This window comes from Monodelphis domestica, chromosome 7 (genome assembly GCF_027887165.1).
Source record: "Monodelphis domestica isolate mMonDom1 chromosome 7, mMonDom1.pri, whole genome shotgun sequence".
NCBI lineage: Eukaryota > Metazoa > Chordata > Mammalia > Didelphimorphia > Didelphidae > Monodelphis > Monodelphis domestica.
Genome location: NC_077233.1, coordinates 138486517 through 138502412, shown reverse-complemented (window position 1 = coordinate 138502412; position 15896 = coordinate 138486517). Strand labels below are relative to the sequence as shown.

At 37.4% G+C, this 15896-nt stretch overlaps 1 protein-coding gene across 6 annotated transcripts in view; it reads left to right on the top strand.

Annotated features, from left to right (window-relative positions):
* The window catches only part of CRAMP1 (cramped chromatin regulator homolog 1), a 125276-nt gene extending 111257 nt beyond the window's left edge, over window positions 1–14019 (top strand). For all 6 annotated transcript variants that reach the window (XM_007499336.3, XM_007499335.3, XM_056805654.1 and 3 more), the window contains 5 exons: window positions 3429–3509; window positions 4358–4589; window positions 5494–5658; window positions 7072–7217; window positions 9903–14019. In XM_007499336.3, coding sequence (XP_007499398.2) covers window positions 3429–3509; window positions 4358–4589; window positions 5494–5658; window positions 7072–7217; window positions 9903–10067 — 789 coding nt within the window. In that variant the 3' untranslated portion in view covers window positions 10068–14019. The remainder of the gene's footprint in view (window positions 1–3428; window positions 3510–4357; window positions 4590–5493; window positions 5659–7071; window positions 7218–9902) is intronic.
* The last annotated feature ends 1877 nt before the right edge of the window (window positions 14020–15896 follow it).

Below are 15896 nucleotides of genomic sequence, written 5' to 3'. Positions count from 1 at the left end.
GTATTATTAACATGCATCTTTATTGGGTTGAAAAAATAATGGAAAATATTGCCATTTCCCCAAAAGTGGTCAGTTTTCAATTCTGAGGGACTTATGAGAAAGAACACTATCCTATTCAGAGGAAGAACTGTGGGAATAGAAACATAGAAGAAAAACAATTGCTTGATCACATGGGTCGATGGGGATATGATTGGGGATATAGACTCTAAATGGTCACTCTAGAAGCAAATATCAATAATATGGAAATAGGTCTTGATCAATGACACATGTAAAACCCAGTGGAATTGCATGTTGGCTACGGGAGGGGGTAAGGAAGAGGGAGAGGAGAGGAAAAGAACATGTATCATGTATGTAACCATGGAAAAATATTCTAAATTAATTAAAAATTTCTGGATTAATAAAAAATAAATAGTTGTGTCTTTTAAAAAAAGTGGTCAGTTTTGTATATTACATTTTATGAGATATTGATGAACCAGACTGGCCACAATTAGGCATCTATTATGAGGGAACTGAAAACTAACATGAGATAAGATCTTGACATTTTTGTGGATAAGATGGTCAAATGGTATAAATATAAATGCTTTAAAATATATTGATTTGTCACTGTACTATACTCAGATGTTGATTAAATGTATAGATGTCATTTTGTAATGAGCAGAAGATAAAATGACTGAGAAAACAAAATTTTACTCTTGAGCATATCAATTTATTGAGAACTGCATGCCAGTTGCCTGAGAAATCGGGGATCGCTTAAGCCCCTTCCTTAGTTTAGGACTAGACTTCAAAATATAAGGGGAGCTAGACTTTTATCTATTAAAAACAATTACTCAAGAGCCATTAATTAAGAGGAAATGGCATGTCAATGGGCAATCTGATTTTCTAGTTGGATGAAAGATTAGGGACTTTCCAAATTGGGCAGAGGAGATTGAACAGGTACAGTTATCTGAATGCTCCTTCTAAGTGTCTCTGAGGAACACTGATCAGTTTGGAGCCAGTTTTCAGATAAGATATATAAATTGCTTGAGATATATTATGTATTATTCATAAATTATGAGAAAACTCCTTACATCAGTCTTAGGATCTGATGGTGTTTTGGTCAACATAACCTAGGTCCTTGGTTAAGGTTATTAAACAGCAGGCAGGGGTGGTACAGTTTCCCAGCCACAAAAGGCTAGGTTCAAACAATACAACACGGTTTTCTTTCAATTCTCACAATCAAAGTTTTCTCACAAGACAAAATTTAGACTAGGATTATAGTTGAATAAAAACGGAATTAAACTATCTCCAGATGGAGTCAGTGTGGTTCCCACAGTTAACTACTTACCATCCTGATCCCCTCAATTCTTACCCTGTACTTGTGTAAGAGACATATTTTAGACATTTGACTGAAAATTACAAGTCAGTGGTGTGATGTGACAGTCAAAGCCAAAATGATCTTAGGTCCATTAACAGAAATATAGTGTTCAAATTACTGTTCTGTAACTCTCACACCAAGTATGTGTCTAGGTTGGATATTCTGTTGTTGAAAACTTGCATCTTATTCATTTCTGCATATGTTCTTCCTACCTCCCATAGCCAGCAAGCCATTACTTTTTTTTTTTAATCCTTACTTTCCATCTTGGAGTATGTGTATTGTTTCCAAGGCAGAAGAGTAGTAAGGGCTAGGCAATGGGGGTTAAGTGATTTGCCCAGGGTCACACAGCTGGGAAGTGTCGGAGGCTAGATTTGAACCCAGGACCTTCTGTCTCTGGGCCTGACTCTCAATCTACTGAGCTACACAGCTGCCCCCAAGCCATCACTTTTAATAAAGATTTCTGAAAACAATTCCCCCCTTTCCCCCCCAGAGATAGCAATTGACATGTTGTCCTTCTTAGGGATTAGCAAAGTATGGCCCTCATGAAGTTTTATTGCATTTTAAAATGTAGAAACCTTTCTTAACTAAAGAGGCTCACTAGATTTGACTCTCAGGCTGTGATTTGCTCATTCATATTCTATATTATGGCACATGGAATATTGTACATTTTCATAGTCTCTAACTTCTGTGAAGGGGAAGAAGGTACATTTTTCTCTACTCTTCTCCATACCTAACTACCACAAAAAAGAGCACCATGTCTTAAGATAGTTATTGAGAAGTTGAGACTTACCTAAACCATAGAAGTATATTCATTGTTATAAGGATTTAGTTAAAAGAACTGAAGATGTTTTTATCTTCAAGAAAAAGAGATAGAGGAGAGATATAACTTATTTAATAGGTTTATATGGGTAAGATTCATATTCTAGTTTTGGCTCTAGAAGAAGTGATTATATGGAGGCATTTTTTTCACTTGCTTAATTTAAAAAATCCTTAGAATCCGATTAATATAAAAATGATTAGATTTGTGTATTGATAAATTATCACTGTAAGTATTTAAGCAAAGACTCAGTATATTTTACAATTCTAGATTCATTTTGCTCAATTAGGAATGTTTGATCTGGAGAATAAACTAAAACTTTTAAAATATATACTCTTATATGAAATGTCCTTTGGGAAAGATTCTAGACTTGTTATGTGTTACTTTAATGAATAGATCAGAACTAGTGGAGCTTTTATTTATAGCTTCATTTAGATAATTAATTCTCTAGCATTTTAAACTATTAGGACACAATATTAATGGCCATCTATCAGGAATATTGCAGAATGTATTCCTTATGTGGTCAGGAGATTGGATTTTTATAACCTCTGAGGTTTCTTCTATTTCCTAAAATTATGTGATTTCCCCACCCTTCCCCTTTACTCCCCATCTCTTTTAGAGGAATGAAACTATAAAATTCCCAAGATTGTCTTGTATACCAGACAGGATCCAGGCACCAATCTCAGGAGGAGGCGAGTAAAATCTTTAAGAGGCACAGGAGCATCAGCTTTCTTGAAGAGTCTGAGGTCTTACCCTTACTGTGAATAAACTGGGTTTTGGTGCTGGAGAAGAATTCTTTCATCTAAACAATCAGTATAAACATTTGAAGGAATTTCTCAATCAGTCAGATCTTGAAAGTAATTTTAGGAACTACTCTCTACACTAGAGGATTTTATTATCTTTTTCTGACTGGTTTTGTGAAAACCACTTAAATGAGGAGCCAATGTCTGGTATATAGGAATTGGTATATTTACAAACACTTGCCTGGAGTTCTGATTTATGGTATATCGCCTAAGCTACAAGTCAGAGAGCAGTGACTGTCACATACCAGCTCTATGGCTGTAGTTTTGGTCATTTAATTGCTCAGAATGAGTTTTTTCATCTGTAAGGAGAGGAGGATATGATATGCACCTCACACAAAGTGGTTGTGAAAATAGCTATAGTATATATTGCTTTTTAAAGTGTATTGTCCTAGATATGTGAGCTGCTATTAAAGTATAATTAAGAAACTTTCTACTATCCCTTTTCTTTTTATAGGGCCCAAGTAGTGGATGTCGGGTTCCTTTCATCAGTATCCCCACAAGGCCTGAACAAGAATCCATCACTCCAGGTTTCCAGGTAGAGTTTGAGGATTGTGTGGGTTCTACACAAATGGCACTAAGAATTCATCTCCCTAAGTACAGTCAGACCTTCATTCCTTATTTTCCAAGTGCTTCCATGGCCTTTGTCTACCTAATGGACCTACTTTATTCATTTTATTTGACCCAAGTCTCCTGGATAATTATAAAAGGGGAAAAAATTCACATAGCCTATCAATATTTGTCTAGTTTGAAATTCTTTTCATTGGCCTACCTTTTTTTTGCCTTCTCTTCTTCTCCAGATACAGTTGTAAATTGAAGACATCTCACTTTCTTTTGCCAGTGAAGTTATTTTCTTTCTTGGTGATACTTGTACAAGGCTTAAAGTTGGTTGGCATTGAAATGCTTGTTCCAGAGACCTTTTTTAGTAGCACAGCTTTCCAGGAGCTTGAGTGTTCCAGTCTTACCTTTAGACTTCTTTCCTTTTGCTGTTGGATTCAGGCACAAAGCAAGCTCTTTTGGAAATGGCCCTAAGCTTATGGCTACAAGTTTCTAAACTCATTTTGCCAGTGGAAATGTGGGCTTTTCTGGGCCTCAGTCTCTCCATTTTTAAGATAGCTCAGATAAAAAGACTTCAAGGGCCCTTCTGATTCTAGTTCTAGGATCCTAAATTTACTTTGGTGGAGTTAAACAAGTGGGTCTAGGCATTTTACTTACCCTCTTGAATTATAGATGACCACAACGTATATTAGAGACTTTTTTATGATAGGTAAAGCATTTTTGGTCTTGTACCTAAGAATTATTCATTTTTTCCCCCGCAAATTACATGTTCTTCAATTCTTTCTGATCTCTTTCCATGACAGTTTTTGTATTTTTTTTTCTCCTCAGGGCTCATCTGTTCTATCCTTGTCTGAACTGTCCAAAACTCCTCTCCAAAATGGCCTCTCTACTCCCCTTCCTACATCTGAGGGATCTAGTACTCGACTTTCTCCACCCAATGTCTCGGCTCTGCTAGATATTTCCCTGCCTGGACCCCCTGAGGATGTATTATCTCAGGGAGAACCTTCGACTCAGATCAGTGACTCCATCATTGAGATTGCTATCAGTTCTGGCCAATATAGTAAGTAACACTTTCTGTTCTTAGAATCAGGAAAACCCTTACTCTCCATTAAAAAGGAATATTAATTTAGTTAACAATAGGTTAGTCTCTAACTTCCTGACCTGGGTCTTTTAGTAGATTTAAATATGTGTCTGTGAGTAGCTAATAGCTCCACTAAAAAAGAAAGAATCCAGCTAGATTCCCTTAGGGAATTCCTGGTTAGGAAGTAAGTGGCCAGTGAGCTTGTTTTCCTGTGGTTCCAGAAGCCTGAATTGTCAATGTTTATACATATTTAATTGAATTCCTTTGTCTTTAATTGAAAGAGGCCTCTAGGTGAATAGAATACTGAGCCTGGAATTTGGAAGACTTGAGTTCACTCAAACCTCCACCCCCACCTACCCCAGACATTTACTAGCAGTGTGGCCCTGGGCAAGTCATTTTACCTCTGTCTGTCCCAATTTCCTCAACTATAAGGGAGAAGATGATAATAGCACTTACCTTCTAGGGTTATTATGGAGATAAAATGAGATCATATTTATAAAGCACTTTGCACAGTACCTGGCACATAGTAGTTAATAATTTATTCTAGTTCATCCCACTGTGGTATCTGTGAAGATAAAATTAGTACTTCCTGTTCTATTGACCTTATCTTTTAACTTGTGCTCCTAGGTATATCAGCTAGAGAGGAACATTTACTAAAATAACCAGGTGATACCTTCTTCGAAATGAGAGTAGAGTACTCTGAATCTGCCACATTCTCTTTGGAAATTTCTGCTATTATTTTTGTTAATGCTGTTCATCTTGAATTGGAATTTTATGCTATTTTAAATTATTAAACTTCGGGTTATATGGCTAACATAGTAAGGATTAGATTAGATTTTCTTTTCTTCCAACTAAATTTTAATAATACAATATTATCTCATAGGTGAAGGAGTCTCTCTTTCTCCAGCAAAACTGAATGGCAGTGACAGTTCCAAGAGTCTTCCATCCCCATCCAGCAGCCCTCAGCAGAATTGGATTGCCTCTCCCACCCATGATCCCCAGTGGTACCCCAATGATTCCACTGATTCTTCTCTCAGCAGCCTATTTTGTGAGTTTTTCTCAAAGAATACAGTAAACTCAGACCTTTGACATGATCCCACCCCCTAACCAGAAGAACATTCCTATTAAGGACCAAAGATCTGAGCCAAAAGCTCCCTTTGTCTTAAATAGGTCATTTAGTTGTTTGATAATCAACTGACATTGACTCTAGGAATTCTGAATGGAATAAATATTTCATATGATGGCTTTAGCTCTACTCTGTATTTTAAGACCCCCTCTCTAGAACATAGTGAGCCACTTTATGCTCTGTGGTTCATGCCTTTACTTCTTGGTGAACTTGTTATGAAGACCTTCCCTCGAAACCCTAGTGCTGGCAACTTTTTATAAGGAGGTAGAGGGTGACTTTGGTCTCCATTTTAGATTCCTTTTTTCCTGAACAATTTGTACATAGTAAATTTTTTCTGAAATGAACCTTCTAGTTTGTTTAGAAAGTTATCATCTAATAGCATTTAGCAATTCATTTTACTTAAAAGTAGTTCTCTGCAGTGGTAGAATCCTATTAATTGTCAGCCATGTGCAATGCTTGGCATATCTTAAATAATTTGTAGTACAGCAGAGCTTGCTCCCTTCTACACCAGCCTGTCAAACTAGAGGATAGGATGTACAGTATTCAAATATACAGGACCGACAGAACAGAAATGAAATTTCCTGTCCTACTACTAATCTTTACCTTGACATAAAAGAGGGTTTAGCTGCATCAGTCTGATTATGTCACACAGATGGCTATACTCAGCCTTTGCTCCCAAATCACATTCTAAAATAATCCTAAATTGATCTTGTGAGGCAGCTAAGGGGCACTGTGGATATAGCACCAGACCTGGAGTTCAAAAGACCACATGTGACCTCAGACAGTTTTTGTGACTCTGGGCAAGACTCTTAACCTCTATTTTAGTTTCCTCAAATATAAAGTGGAAGTATTAATAGCATCTACCTCATGGGGTTATTATGAGAATTAAACAAGAAAATATTTGCAGAGATTTTAACACAGTGCTTGGCACAAAGTAGGCCTTTAATAATGCTTGCTAATTCCCTTCCCTTCCATTTCCTTCCTTCCTTCCTCTCATTCTCCCTCCCTCCTTCCATTAACTGAGTTGATGAGAATGAGCATCCATATCAAGCTTTGCCTTACAATTCTTAAAAGCAATAAAAGGTTCTGAATGATGAGTAAGAACTGCTAGTATTCAAAATTAATTTGGGGTTACATCTACCCTTGTTTTTCCACTGACTGTACTGATCTGAATCGCCCTATAATGCTGGGAATGGTCCTTAATCTGAGCTTCAGGCAGAGGTCCTTTAAATCAAGAATACCAATATATTATAGGATCAGTACAATTTATATTTCAGTGTTGTTTTAGAAAAAAATAAGATTTTAATCATCTTTTTTCTTCTCTCTTCTATGTAGCAAGCTTCATCTCACCAGAGAAGGGCCGGAAGATGCTACCAACTCCGGTTGGGACTGCCAGTGGTACTTCCCTATTGGGCCCCAGCTTGCTGGATGGAAACTCTCGCGATTCATTTGTCTCTCGATCATTGGCTGATGTTGCAGAGGTATGTTGACCTGTGATGGACTTTTTATTCAGTAGCTTTGTCCTGAACTTGAATCTTCTTTTTTATTCCTTATTATCTTTTTCTGTATTTGAGGACTTTTAGGGATAAAAGTGTGTAATCATCTACCATTTTAAGTCCTTTAATGCAATCTCTAAAGCAGGAACTAGTACCTATCCTCAGATGTGTGATCAACCAACTGGAATACTAGTTAGAAGATGATTTATATCCCACCCGCCTCAAAATAATGATTTATAAATTAAGGGTCTTATCTCTAGCAACTGTACTAACAATTATCATCTCGCTGACCCCCCACCTCTGCCTGGCTCTTGCTCTATCTACTCTACAGGCTTTTATCCTCCCTATTTTTGAGTCAGGTGGTCAACAGTGAGCAGTACACCAGCTGCTACCACTGTCAGAAACATTTGCCATTGGAAAAATTCCCACCTCTCCTCTCTATCATATACTCTCTTAACCTTGCTTCAAGGTAATGTCTAGTAAGAAAGAAGCCTTCCTGCCCCCTTTTTTTTGTGGAATAGGACAGAGGGAGTTGCCTGGAATGAGCAGGAGTAAAATGGGTTTGATCAAAATTAGATCCCATTACACTATCTTTCCCTGTAAACCTACTTCTTTGTCAAACTCTTCTTTCTCTGAAAGGTACCATCATCCTTTCATTCACATTGATTCTCATTCTTGACATCTTAATTGAACTCTTTCACTATAGCTGATCTGTTTTCAAAGTTTATAAACTAGTTTCTACCTCTACATCTCTCACATCTTTTCTCTTTTCTGTACTCACAGTCACCACACTAATTCAAGCTCTCATCATCTCTTATATGGACTAGTACAGTAACCTTCTAATTAATCTCCATAGTTTGAATCTTCTCTCTAGTCTGTTCTCAAAATGGAAACCAAAGTGATTTCCCTAAAGTGCAGGTCCTACCATAAAACTCTCCTACTCAGACTCCAGTGGCTCCCTGATGAATCTAGGGTTAAATATTATTTCATCTTTATCTTATCCTTTTAAAATTTCTGGGTTTTGACATAATTTTTTATAATAGTTATTAGAATAACAAATATGTTTAGTTTATAAATAATTAAATATATTCATTGGGGAGTGCATATTCAACAATAAATAAAATGGATGCACTACCTTTGGAATAACTGATCAGCATTGTGATCTAGTAGAAAAAGTACTAGATTTGATATTTGAAGACCTGAATTCACTTATTGCTTTTGTGACTTAAAATTTAAGTGAATTCTTGCCTTTCGGTTAACCTGGATTTCAACCTCCCATCTGTATTAAATGAAGAGAGTGGAATAGATGACTGTCAAGATCTGTTTTAGCACTGACTTTATGCTTTCTTGGCTGGATGATAATAGGCTCACCTTATTTAAAACTGCATCTTGTTTTGCAGAGGTGATATTTCCTATTTTGTAATACTCTTCTTTGCCATAGAATTAAACAAGGTCAAGGCAGGTATAAGGATATGTAAATTCTTCACAGATGTTCACTTAACTTTTGCTCATCCTAAATTGGTCTGTTATAAGTCTGGATGTTTAAAATTCAGTTTTTCAACAAACACTTGGGATTTAAAGTAATATAAAATCCATTCTCTTGCCCTTAAGAGCTTACAATTATGTTTAAGAGGTAAGTCATGAACAGAAATAACTAGTGGCCATGGGCAATATTGAATAACATAAACAAGAGTAATGACTTCCATTTAGAATTTATTCTTCCTCTACTCACTGATACTCATGCATGTGATACTCATGTATACTCCTACTATGATAGTCTAACATATATTCACATTACTTAATATGTCAGTTGTCAAGTCACTTTCTAGTGAGTACATCCCAACTAACCCTACATTATAAGAAACCGTGTAGAAAGTTAAAAGTAATATATTCAGTGCTTGTCTGAAACATAGTAGGTACCTAATAAATGCTTGTTGACTTGATAGAACTTTAAGGGAAGATGAAATGATAATACTATACTGGGTATTAGTTCTAAGGCTGGTTCTAAGGAGTGGTAAGGGCTAGGCAATGGGGGTTAAGTGACTTGCCTAGGGTCACACAGCTAGGAACTGTCTGAGGCTAGATTTGAACCCAGGACCTCCCCTCTCTGGGCCTGACTCTCAATTCACTGAGCCATCTAGCTGCCCCTGCCCCCTTTTAAACCCATACCTCCCATCTTGGAATTAATGCAGTGTATTGGTTCCAAGACAGAAGAGTGGTATAGGCTAGGCAATGGGGGTCAAGTGACTTGCCCAGGGTCACACAACCAGTAAGTGTCTGAGGTCAAATTTGAACTACACTAAGACCTCCCATCTCTGGGCCTGACTCTCAATTCACTGAGCCATCCAGCTGCCCCCTTAATTCACTGAACCACCTAGCTTTGATCATCATATATTGGCAGCAAAATAGGACTGAGCTTGATGGGAATATTTGGGATACAATTCTTTTTTCTATATATGTCACAGAAGTCTTCCTATTATTTTCTCCCACCTGGTAAGGCAGCAGTCCAGTTCCATGACTCAAAAGTTGTAAAGAGAGCACTGTGAAAGAAGTTTTCATATTCATCCATTGCTCCACTTTACTTTCAAGTCTCCCAGAACTTAGGAAGGCTTAAAATGGATACCCAGTTATCTAACTTATAATATTTCCCTTCATTCTTATGTCTTTTAGGTTGTGGATTCCCAACTGGTGTGCATGATGAATGAAAACAGCATTGACTACATCTCCCGTTTCAATGACCTTGCCCAAGAACTGTCCATCACTGAGTCAAGTCGTCGTGAAGTCCTTTTTGATGGAGGTGGAAGTGGCCCTCCAGTGGGTGACCTCTCACAATGACCACGCTTCATGTTAAGCACTGTAGTGGCCACAATTAGGAGGGCTTGATGGACCGACATTACAATGGACATAGTATGTTTGTTCCTCTGATTGTTAGGGAAGACATCCCAGTGAACCACTCTCAATAAAGGCATCATCTTCTAAGATTTGAACAGCTGTGCATCCTGGAATCTATAGTACACCAGGAAAAGATCACTGAACAGTATTAGGTGATGAATTCCCATGAGAGGAGCTGGAGCCTAGTGATGTAGTTGGGAAGAATCAAAACTAATTCTCTGGAATGGAATAAGTTAAGGTTATTAGTAAGAAAACCCCCTTCTGAGGCAGTTTGTGCCATATGTAATATTCTTAGTTCCACACAAGGTTTGGGGTGCAGGTAAAGATTAGTCCTGTATTAAAGCCTAAATTTGTTGTATTGAACATTCCGGTTGAAAAAGGAGAAACTACAAATTTTCTTTTTTTAAAGGAAGAAGTCAAGAGTGCCTTGGAATAGCCCTTAAGTACTGGAGAATTTTAAGCCACCCTTACTGGTGGGAGTGCCCAAGTCACTACTGCCTTCCTCCAATTAATCCTTTGATATTCTTTTACTATGTCTGTAAAGTGGTGGGAGTTCAACAATCCATGATGCATTCCTTCTTCCCTGGGGAAGACAGCACAGCATCTCTTGAGCTCTCTGATAGTAATTGCATTCCAGGGCAGGTGACAGTGCAGATAAAAGGCCTTATAGTACTGGGGTAGCAGAGGGAGAAATCTTGGTCTCAACTCCATTGAAATACCAACCTTCCCCTAATCCCTTCATTATAAGTTTTGGCTGATTTAACAGGATGGGTAAAGAATCATGTCTTATGCAGATAACATTGATTTTTTTTTTAATTTCTGAGGTAGAAAAAGATCTTTTATTTTGTGAATTAAGAAGCATTAAAGAAGAAAACCCAATTAAGTGGATATCCTTCCTCCTCCCAGTTGTCTAGTTTCTTTAAGGGTGGGCCAAAGCATCATTTGCTCTGTTATAGATGAAGATCTCCCCCAAGGCCTTTCACCTATGGTGAAATTTGGTTTGACATCTGAAAAGAAATTAGTAATCCTTAATAACTGGGTAGTTTTCATGAAGTGATTTTTCTCCATCAAATTTTCCTCTGCTTTTGGTTGTCCTTCAGCATATGTTGTTCCTTTATCATATTACACACTTAATCTTTACTCTTCTGTGATCATTGAGCACCTCTCACCCTTGCCCAACTTCTCTTTCTAGAATTCTAAAATAAGGGCTTATAGTCATATAAGGTAGCTCCTTAGTAAACAAAAGCCATGTCCTTTGTAGAAAGAGGATTTATAAACTCCTACAGTCAATTCTTTGTGTATCAGGTGCATCCATTAAATCTGTCCATAGCTATGTCTAACAGCCAGTTCTTCTCACACCTATTTAGGCATCTGTGATAAGGATCAACCTTATAGTGTCATCTGTGACCTCATCCATCTGACATTTAATTTTTGGTCAGCATCTAGTTTGCTTATTGTTCAATGTTTCCATCTACTTTGACGTTAATTCCTACATTTGTTAAAAGTAAAAGAGGCAGTTTTTCCTCCCAGTAGTAGTCTTAGGCAGGGCTAGTAGCCTTCAAGGCTATTGTTAGCTACTTTTTAGGTCTGGCTTCTCTCCCCAACTGATGGATGACTTGGTCTTTAGCCATATACAATCTACAGGCAGTTTGGTTTCAATCAATACCTGAGAAATGAGTATGTAAGGCTTCTTCAGAAGGAATTAAGTGTCTTGTAGAGAACTATGGAATCCAGCAATTAGAGATCATTTCATTTCTATAATAAAGGACAGATATTCTAATCCCTGAGCCAAGGACAGATTCCCGGTTACTGGATGGAGAAATCTATTTTTCTGCTGTGTTTTTACTCTTGTTCCTGAAACTTTTATCAGAGCTTTTCTGTGATACCTCACTAATAGTTCCTTATGAGTAAAGCTTTTTTCTGGATCTTAAGAAAATAACAGCACATAACTAAAAACAAAAGAGAGGAGGAATATGGCAGTCAGTTGAAGTGATGTGAGCAACTGTGATTATGTAGTCTTTAAGCCAATCTGACCATTTTCTGTGTTGACTTAGCCCCCTCTGAACTCAACAGTGCTGAGGTATATCTCATGCCCATAATATCTTACTTAGCCATGGGCTAAAAACCCTACTGACTGTATCTGCATCAATATTAGAATCTTCCTGAACTCTGTACTCTAATGCCATAGCAAGAAGCCTTTCAGGAATACTGCTGAAATTAAGTACCAGTTGTGTCATGACTATGTGGCCAGCTGATAATACTTCTGAGCTAGTTACTCAGCAGGAGCTCTTGAGATATTAGGGCAAGAAGTAGAAAGTAGTTGGTTTTTTTAATTAAAGGCAAAGGAAAAGAAAAAATATTACCATAAGCTTATTCAAAGATTTTAAAAATCAGAAGTTTCTCTGGTTTGAGTTTCTGGAACAGACTCTACTTGCCCATGTGTGGAATCAATTTAAGTAAATAACTTATAGCTGTAAGTAATATTTTAAGTTAGGGCAGAGGGACCAGGATGCAAAAAGAAAGTTATTTGTCAAATATCTACAAGTCTCCTCTTTGCTAGTGAGAAATATGAATTAACCACAGAGGCCTTTGTTTTTTCCTTTGGCAAAAGGTCAGTTGCTTTTCCTTGCCATGAGTGAGGGAAATGTCATAGTTTGCAGCAGAAAATTAATCTATTTCTCCTAGCCTTATAAATATTATGTATAAAAATATAAATCTTCACTGAATCAAAAGTATACCAGCATGTCAGAAAGTAAGAGAATTATATTGTTTCCATTCAAGTGGATGTCATTGTTAGCCTCTCAATATGAACTTGTGGCTTACTATGTGCAAAGCAGATCAGTTTCTTGAAAAATTTTGTCTCTGAACATAGTAATGTGCTTGGGATCCTTTTTAAAGTTCTTCATTTTTGAAGCTCCTCTTCACATTCAGGACTGAGTAAGAACCTCTGGGTTTTCAGAGGATTGGTTGATATATTGGCCTCTCATCTTTTTGGAGAATATATAATAGCGGACATCTCCTGTTGTATCTTTGAGAGAATGCAGAGGCGACTGACTGAATGTTCATCCTTTCATATAGGGCTTATAATGAGATATGCTGTAATCTGAATTGACTAATACTGTTCAAGGGGAAGAATTAATTGAAAACGGTTGACTTACCAGTATTTGCTCCATACCCCTAAGTCTGCTGGCCCTTAAGTATAGGAATAACCATTGTTTATTGGGCTACCCCCAAGATAGAATTTATAGATGGATGGCCTTTTGAAAACTACATCTTAAAACCAAATCACTTCATTGAACTCAGGCTTGTTTTGCAAAGAGATGTTTTGTATTCTGATGCTGGAAACCCCTGAGGAAGAAATTTAAGTACTGGGATGCATTTTTGAGGGAATACTGCACTTTGGTGGGTTTTTTTTTTTTTAAACAGCTTCCCAAACCTTTATAGCTCTCCTAATTCCACAGTAATTTGTAAGTAATATTAAGTAAGTTAAACCTTGGAAGCACTACAGTAACCTGTTATCATACTTTACTGGAACAGGATAACTGGCTTTAGAGCTTATGGTTTGGCAGCAGAATTTATTGCTGTTTCTTTGAAAAATAGTTAAGCCATATCATCTAAGGTTTTTGGCTTGTTTGAGATGTGAATTTGTTTTATAGATTATAAATATACATATGCAGTGTATGTATAAAGCAGATTGCCTGTCCTTCCTGATTATTTTTTGTACCATATTGTAAATTATATTATTTATTCTTTACCAATTTTGGAAAAAAAAAGGTGTTTTGGCTATTTAATATAATAAACAAAAGCTGTTAAACTTCCTATGTTTAAATTTCCAGTTCAACTTGTAAATCTGTTTTTATTATTGTGCATAAATACATACTAATACTTGATCTAATAAGTGTCCTTTTCTGTTTGGTTTTCCCATTTTGATTTGCATTTCCTACCCCCCAGTGTATAGAAATCATCTCTATTACTTACAATTTCCATTTTTGGAAGAAATAGCAAACTAGTAAAGGAAAATGACACCCAAACTTTTCTTAGAAAAGTTGTAAGGATCAAATAAGAATCCAGAGAGACTTATTCTGAGGTCAGTTTTGTTATACTGAGAAACCTTTTAATTTCATTTCTCAGCTCCTCTCTGTGTCCCAGTGTTAACATTTTCACTTTTTTCCTTCCTCATAATTTATAAAGTTTTGATACTGGGTGAAATGAATATCTAAAAGAGAAGTATAGAACTGGTACTTGCTTCTAATAACTGGCAATTACAGTTTTCATTTTCTAAGGAGTAGGAATTCTTTTTGATCTCTTATGTCAAAGTGGAATCCAGAAACCGCCAAGTGTGTCCTAGTAAGATCTGATGAACCCTAAGTTTTAGGACCAGCTAGTAAGTTGGAGACCCCAAAGTTAGTACTTCTCTCTAGGCCCCAGGAGAATCCATCCTGAAGGGAATCTCTTACTAGCAATTTCCGGCTGACCTAAAGTAAAGGACTATCCCAGTTAGGTGGGGCTAAGCAAATGCTTAGTACTCTTTTCATCTTGGGTAGCCTTCCCCATTGTATTGGAGACCCTTTCCCTGGAAGACCTACCCTAGGACTGGGACCATCCTTTGAGTGTCCTTTGTAAGTAGCCCCTTCACTTATACCCTAGCCTCTAGCTATGATTCCTTTCCTGAGCTTAATTGTATCCTGGCTGTATAGTTTGAACACTCCCATTTCCTAGTAGCTAAGGTAATGTCTTATCTTTCCCTGCCCCTGGCCCCCTAATGGCTTATAGCCCCCCCCCCCCCCCCCCCCGCCCCCCAGGTCTTTTGTTCCTTGGAGTTGTCAGTCTAGCAGTCTAGCCTGGTTGGCTCTCCCAGGGGTCGGGGACAGGAGCAACCAGTCTCTCAAGGTTTGGGGCTCTGTTTGCACCCTGCTCTTTGTGGAGGCCTTGAGAACAGCACTGTACCCCTTTCCTTGATTAAAGAGTGGTTTTTCTGACTTTAATAGTTCTGTATTTTTTTCCCCAGTTAACATTTACTTGCCCCCAAATGTTTACTTACACTGAAAATATCTCCCTTTCAAAGAAAAGCTGAGTGGTGAATAAATAGTACCTGTCACCAGTTACTCTGTAGACAAAAACAAAACAACTTCGTGCTGTGAAGCTTCATTCAAGTGAAATTCTTCAGTCATGATTGAATGCTTAGAAAAAACTGGCTAAAGGTTTTCCTACCTTCACCCATGTTCCCTTCCTCCACCTAGCAGTTCCTAACTAAATAAACCCGTGTGTTGCTACAGCTATTAAATGCTTTTGGGAAAAGAGAGTACTGGGTGTCCTTAGGCACTATAAGAGAGAAGAATTTAGTTGAGTAGGTCTCTGAATTTTAGCTTTGTCCAATAATTTAGTCCAATGGTCAGTATCTCCTTTAAGTTCTATTGGGAGGTAAATACAAAAGTTAAAGGGGAGGGTTGGGGGATGGGAACAAAGGACTGCTGGGAGGATCACGAAAGATTTTTTGTTTTTAGACTGGAGAAAGGAAAGAATATCTTTTGTAAGGGCTTGTAGGTAATATACAAGCATATAAGGAATAAGATGGTTTTCTCCATGATGTTTGCTTTCAGTCCAGCCATCTCATGTCTGCTGAAACATTTTAAAATATAAGCAAGATTGGTCAGAGTATGTACCCATAGCTCTTAAGAGGAAAAACATATAAGACGATGGTATATTTTTTAATAGTAGCGAGCATATCACATGTTATCCTCACATCCACCCCGGGAGGAAGGTGTTGTTAGC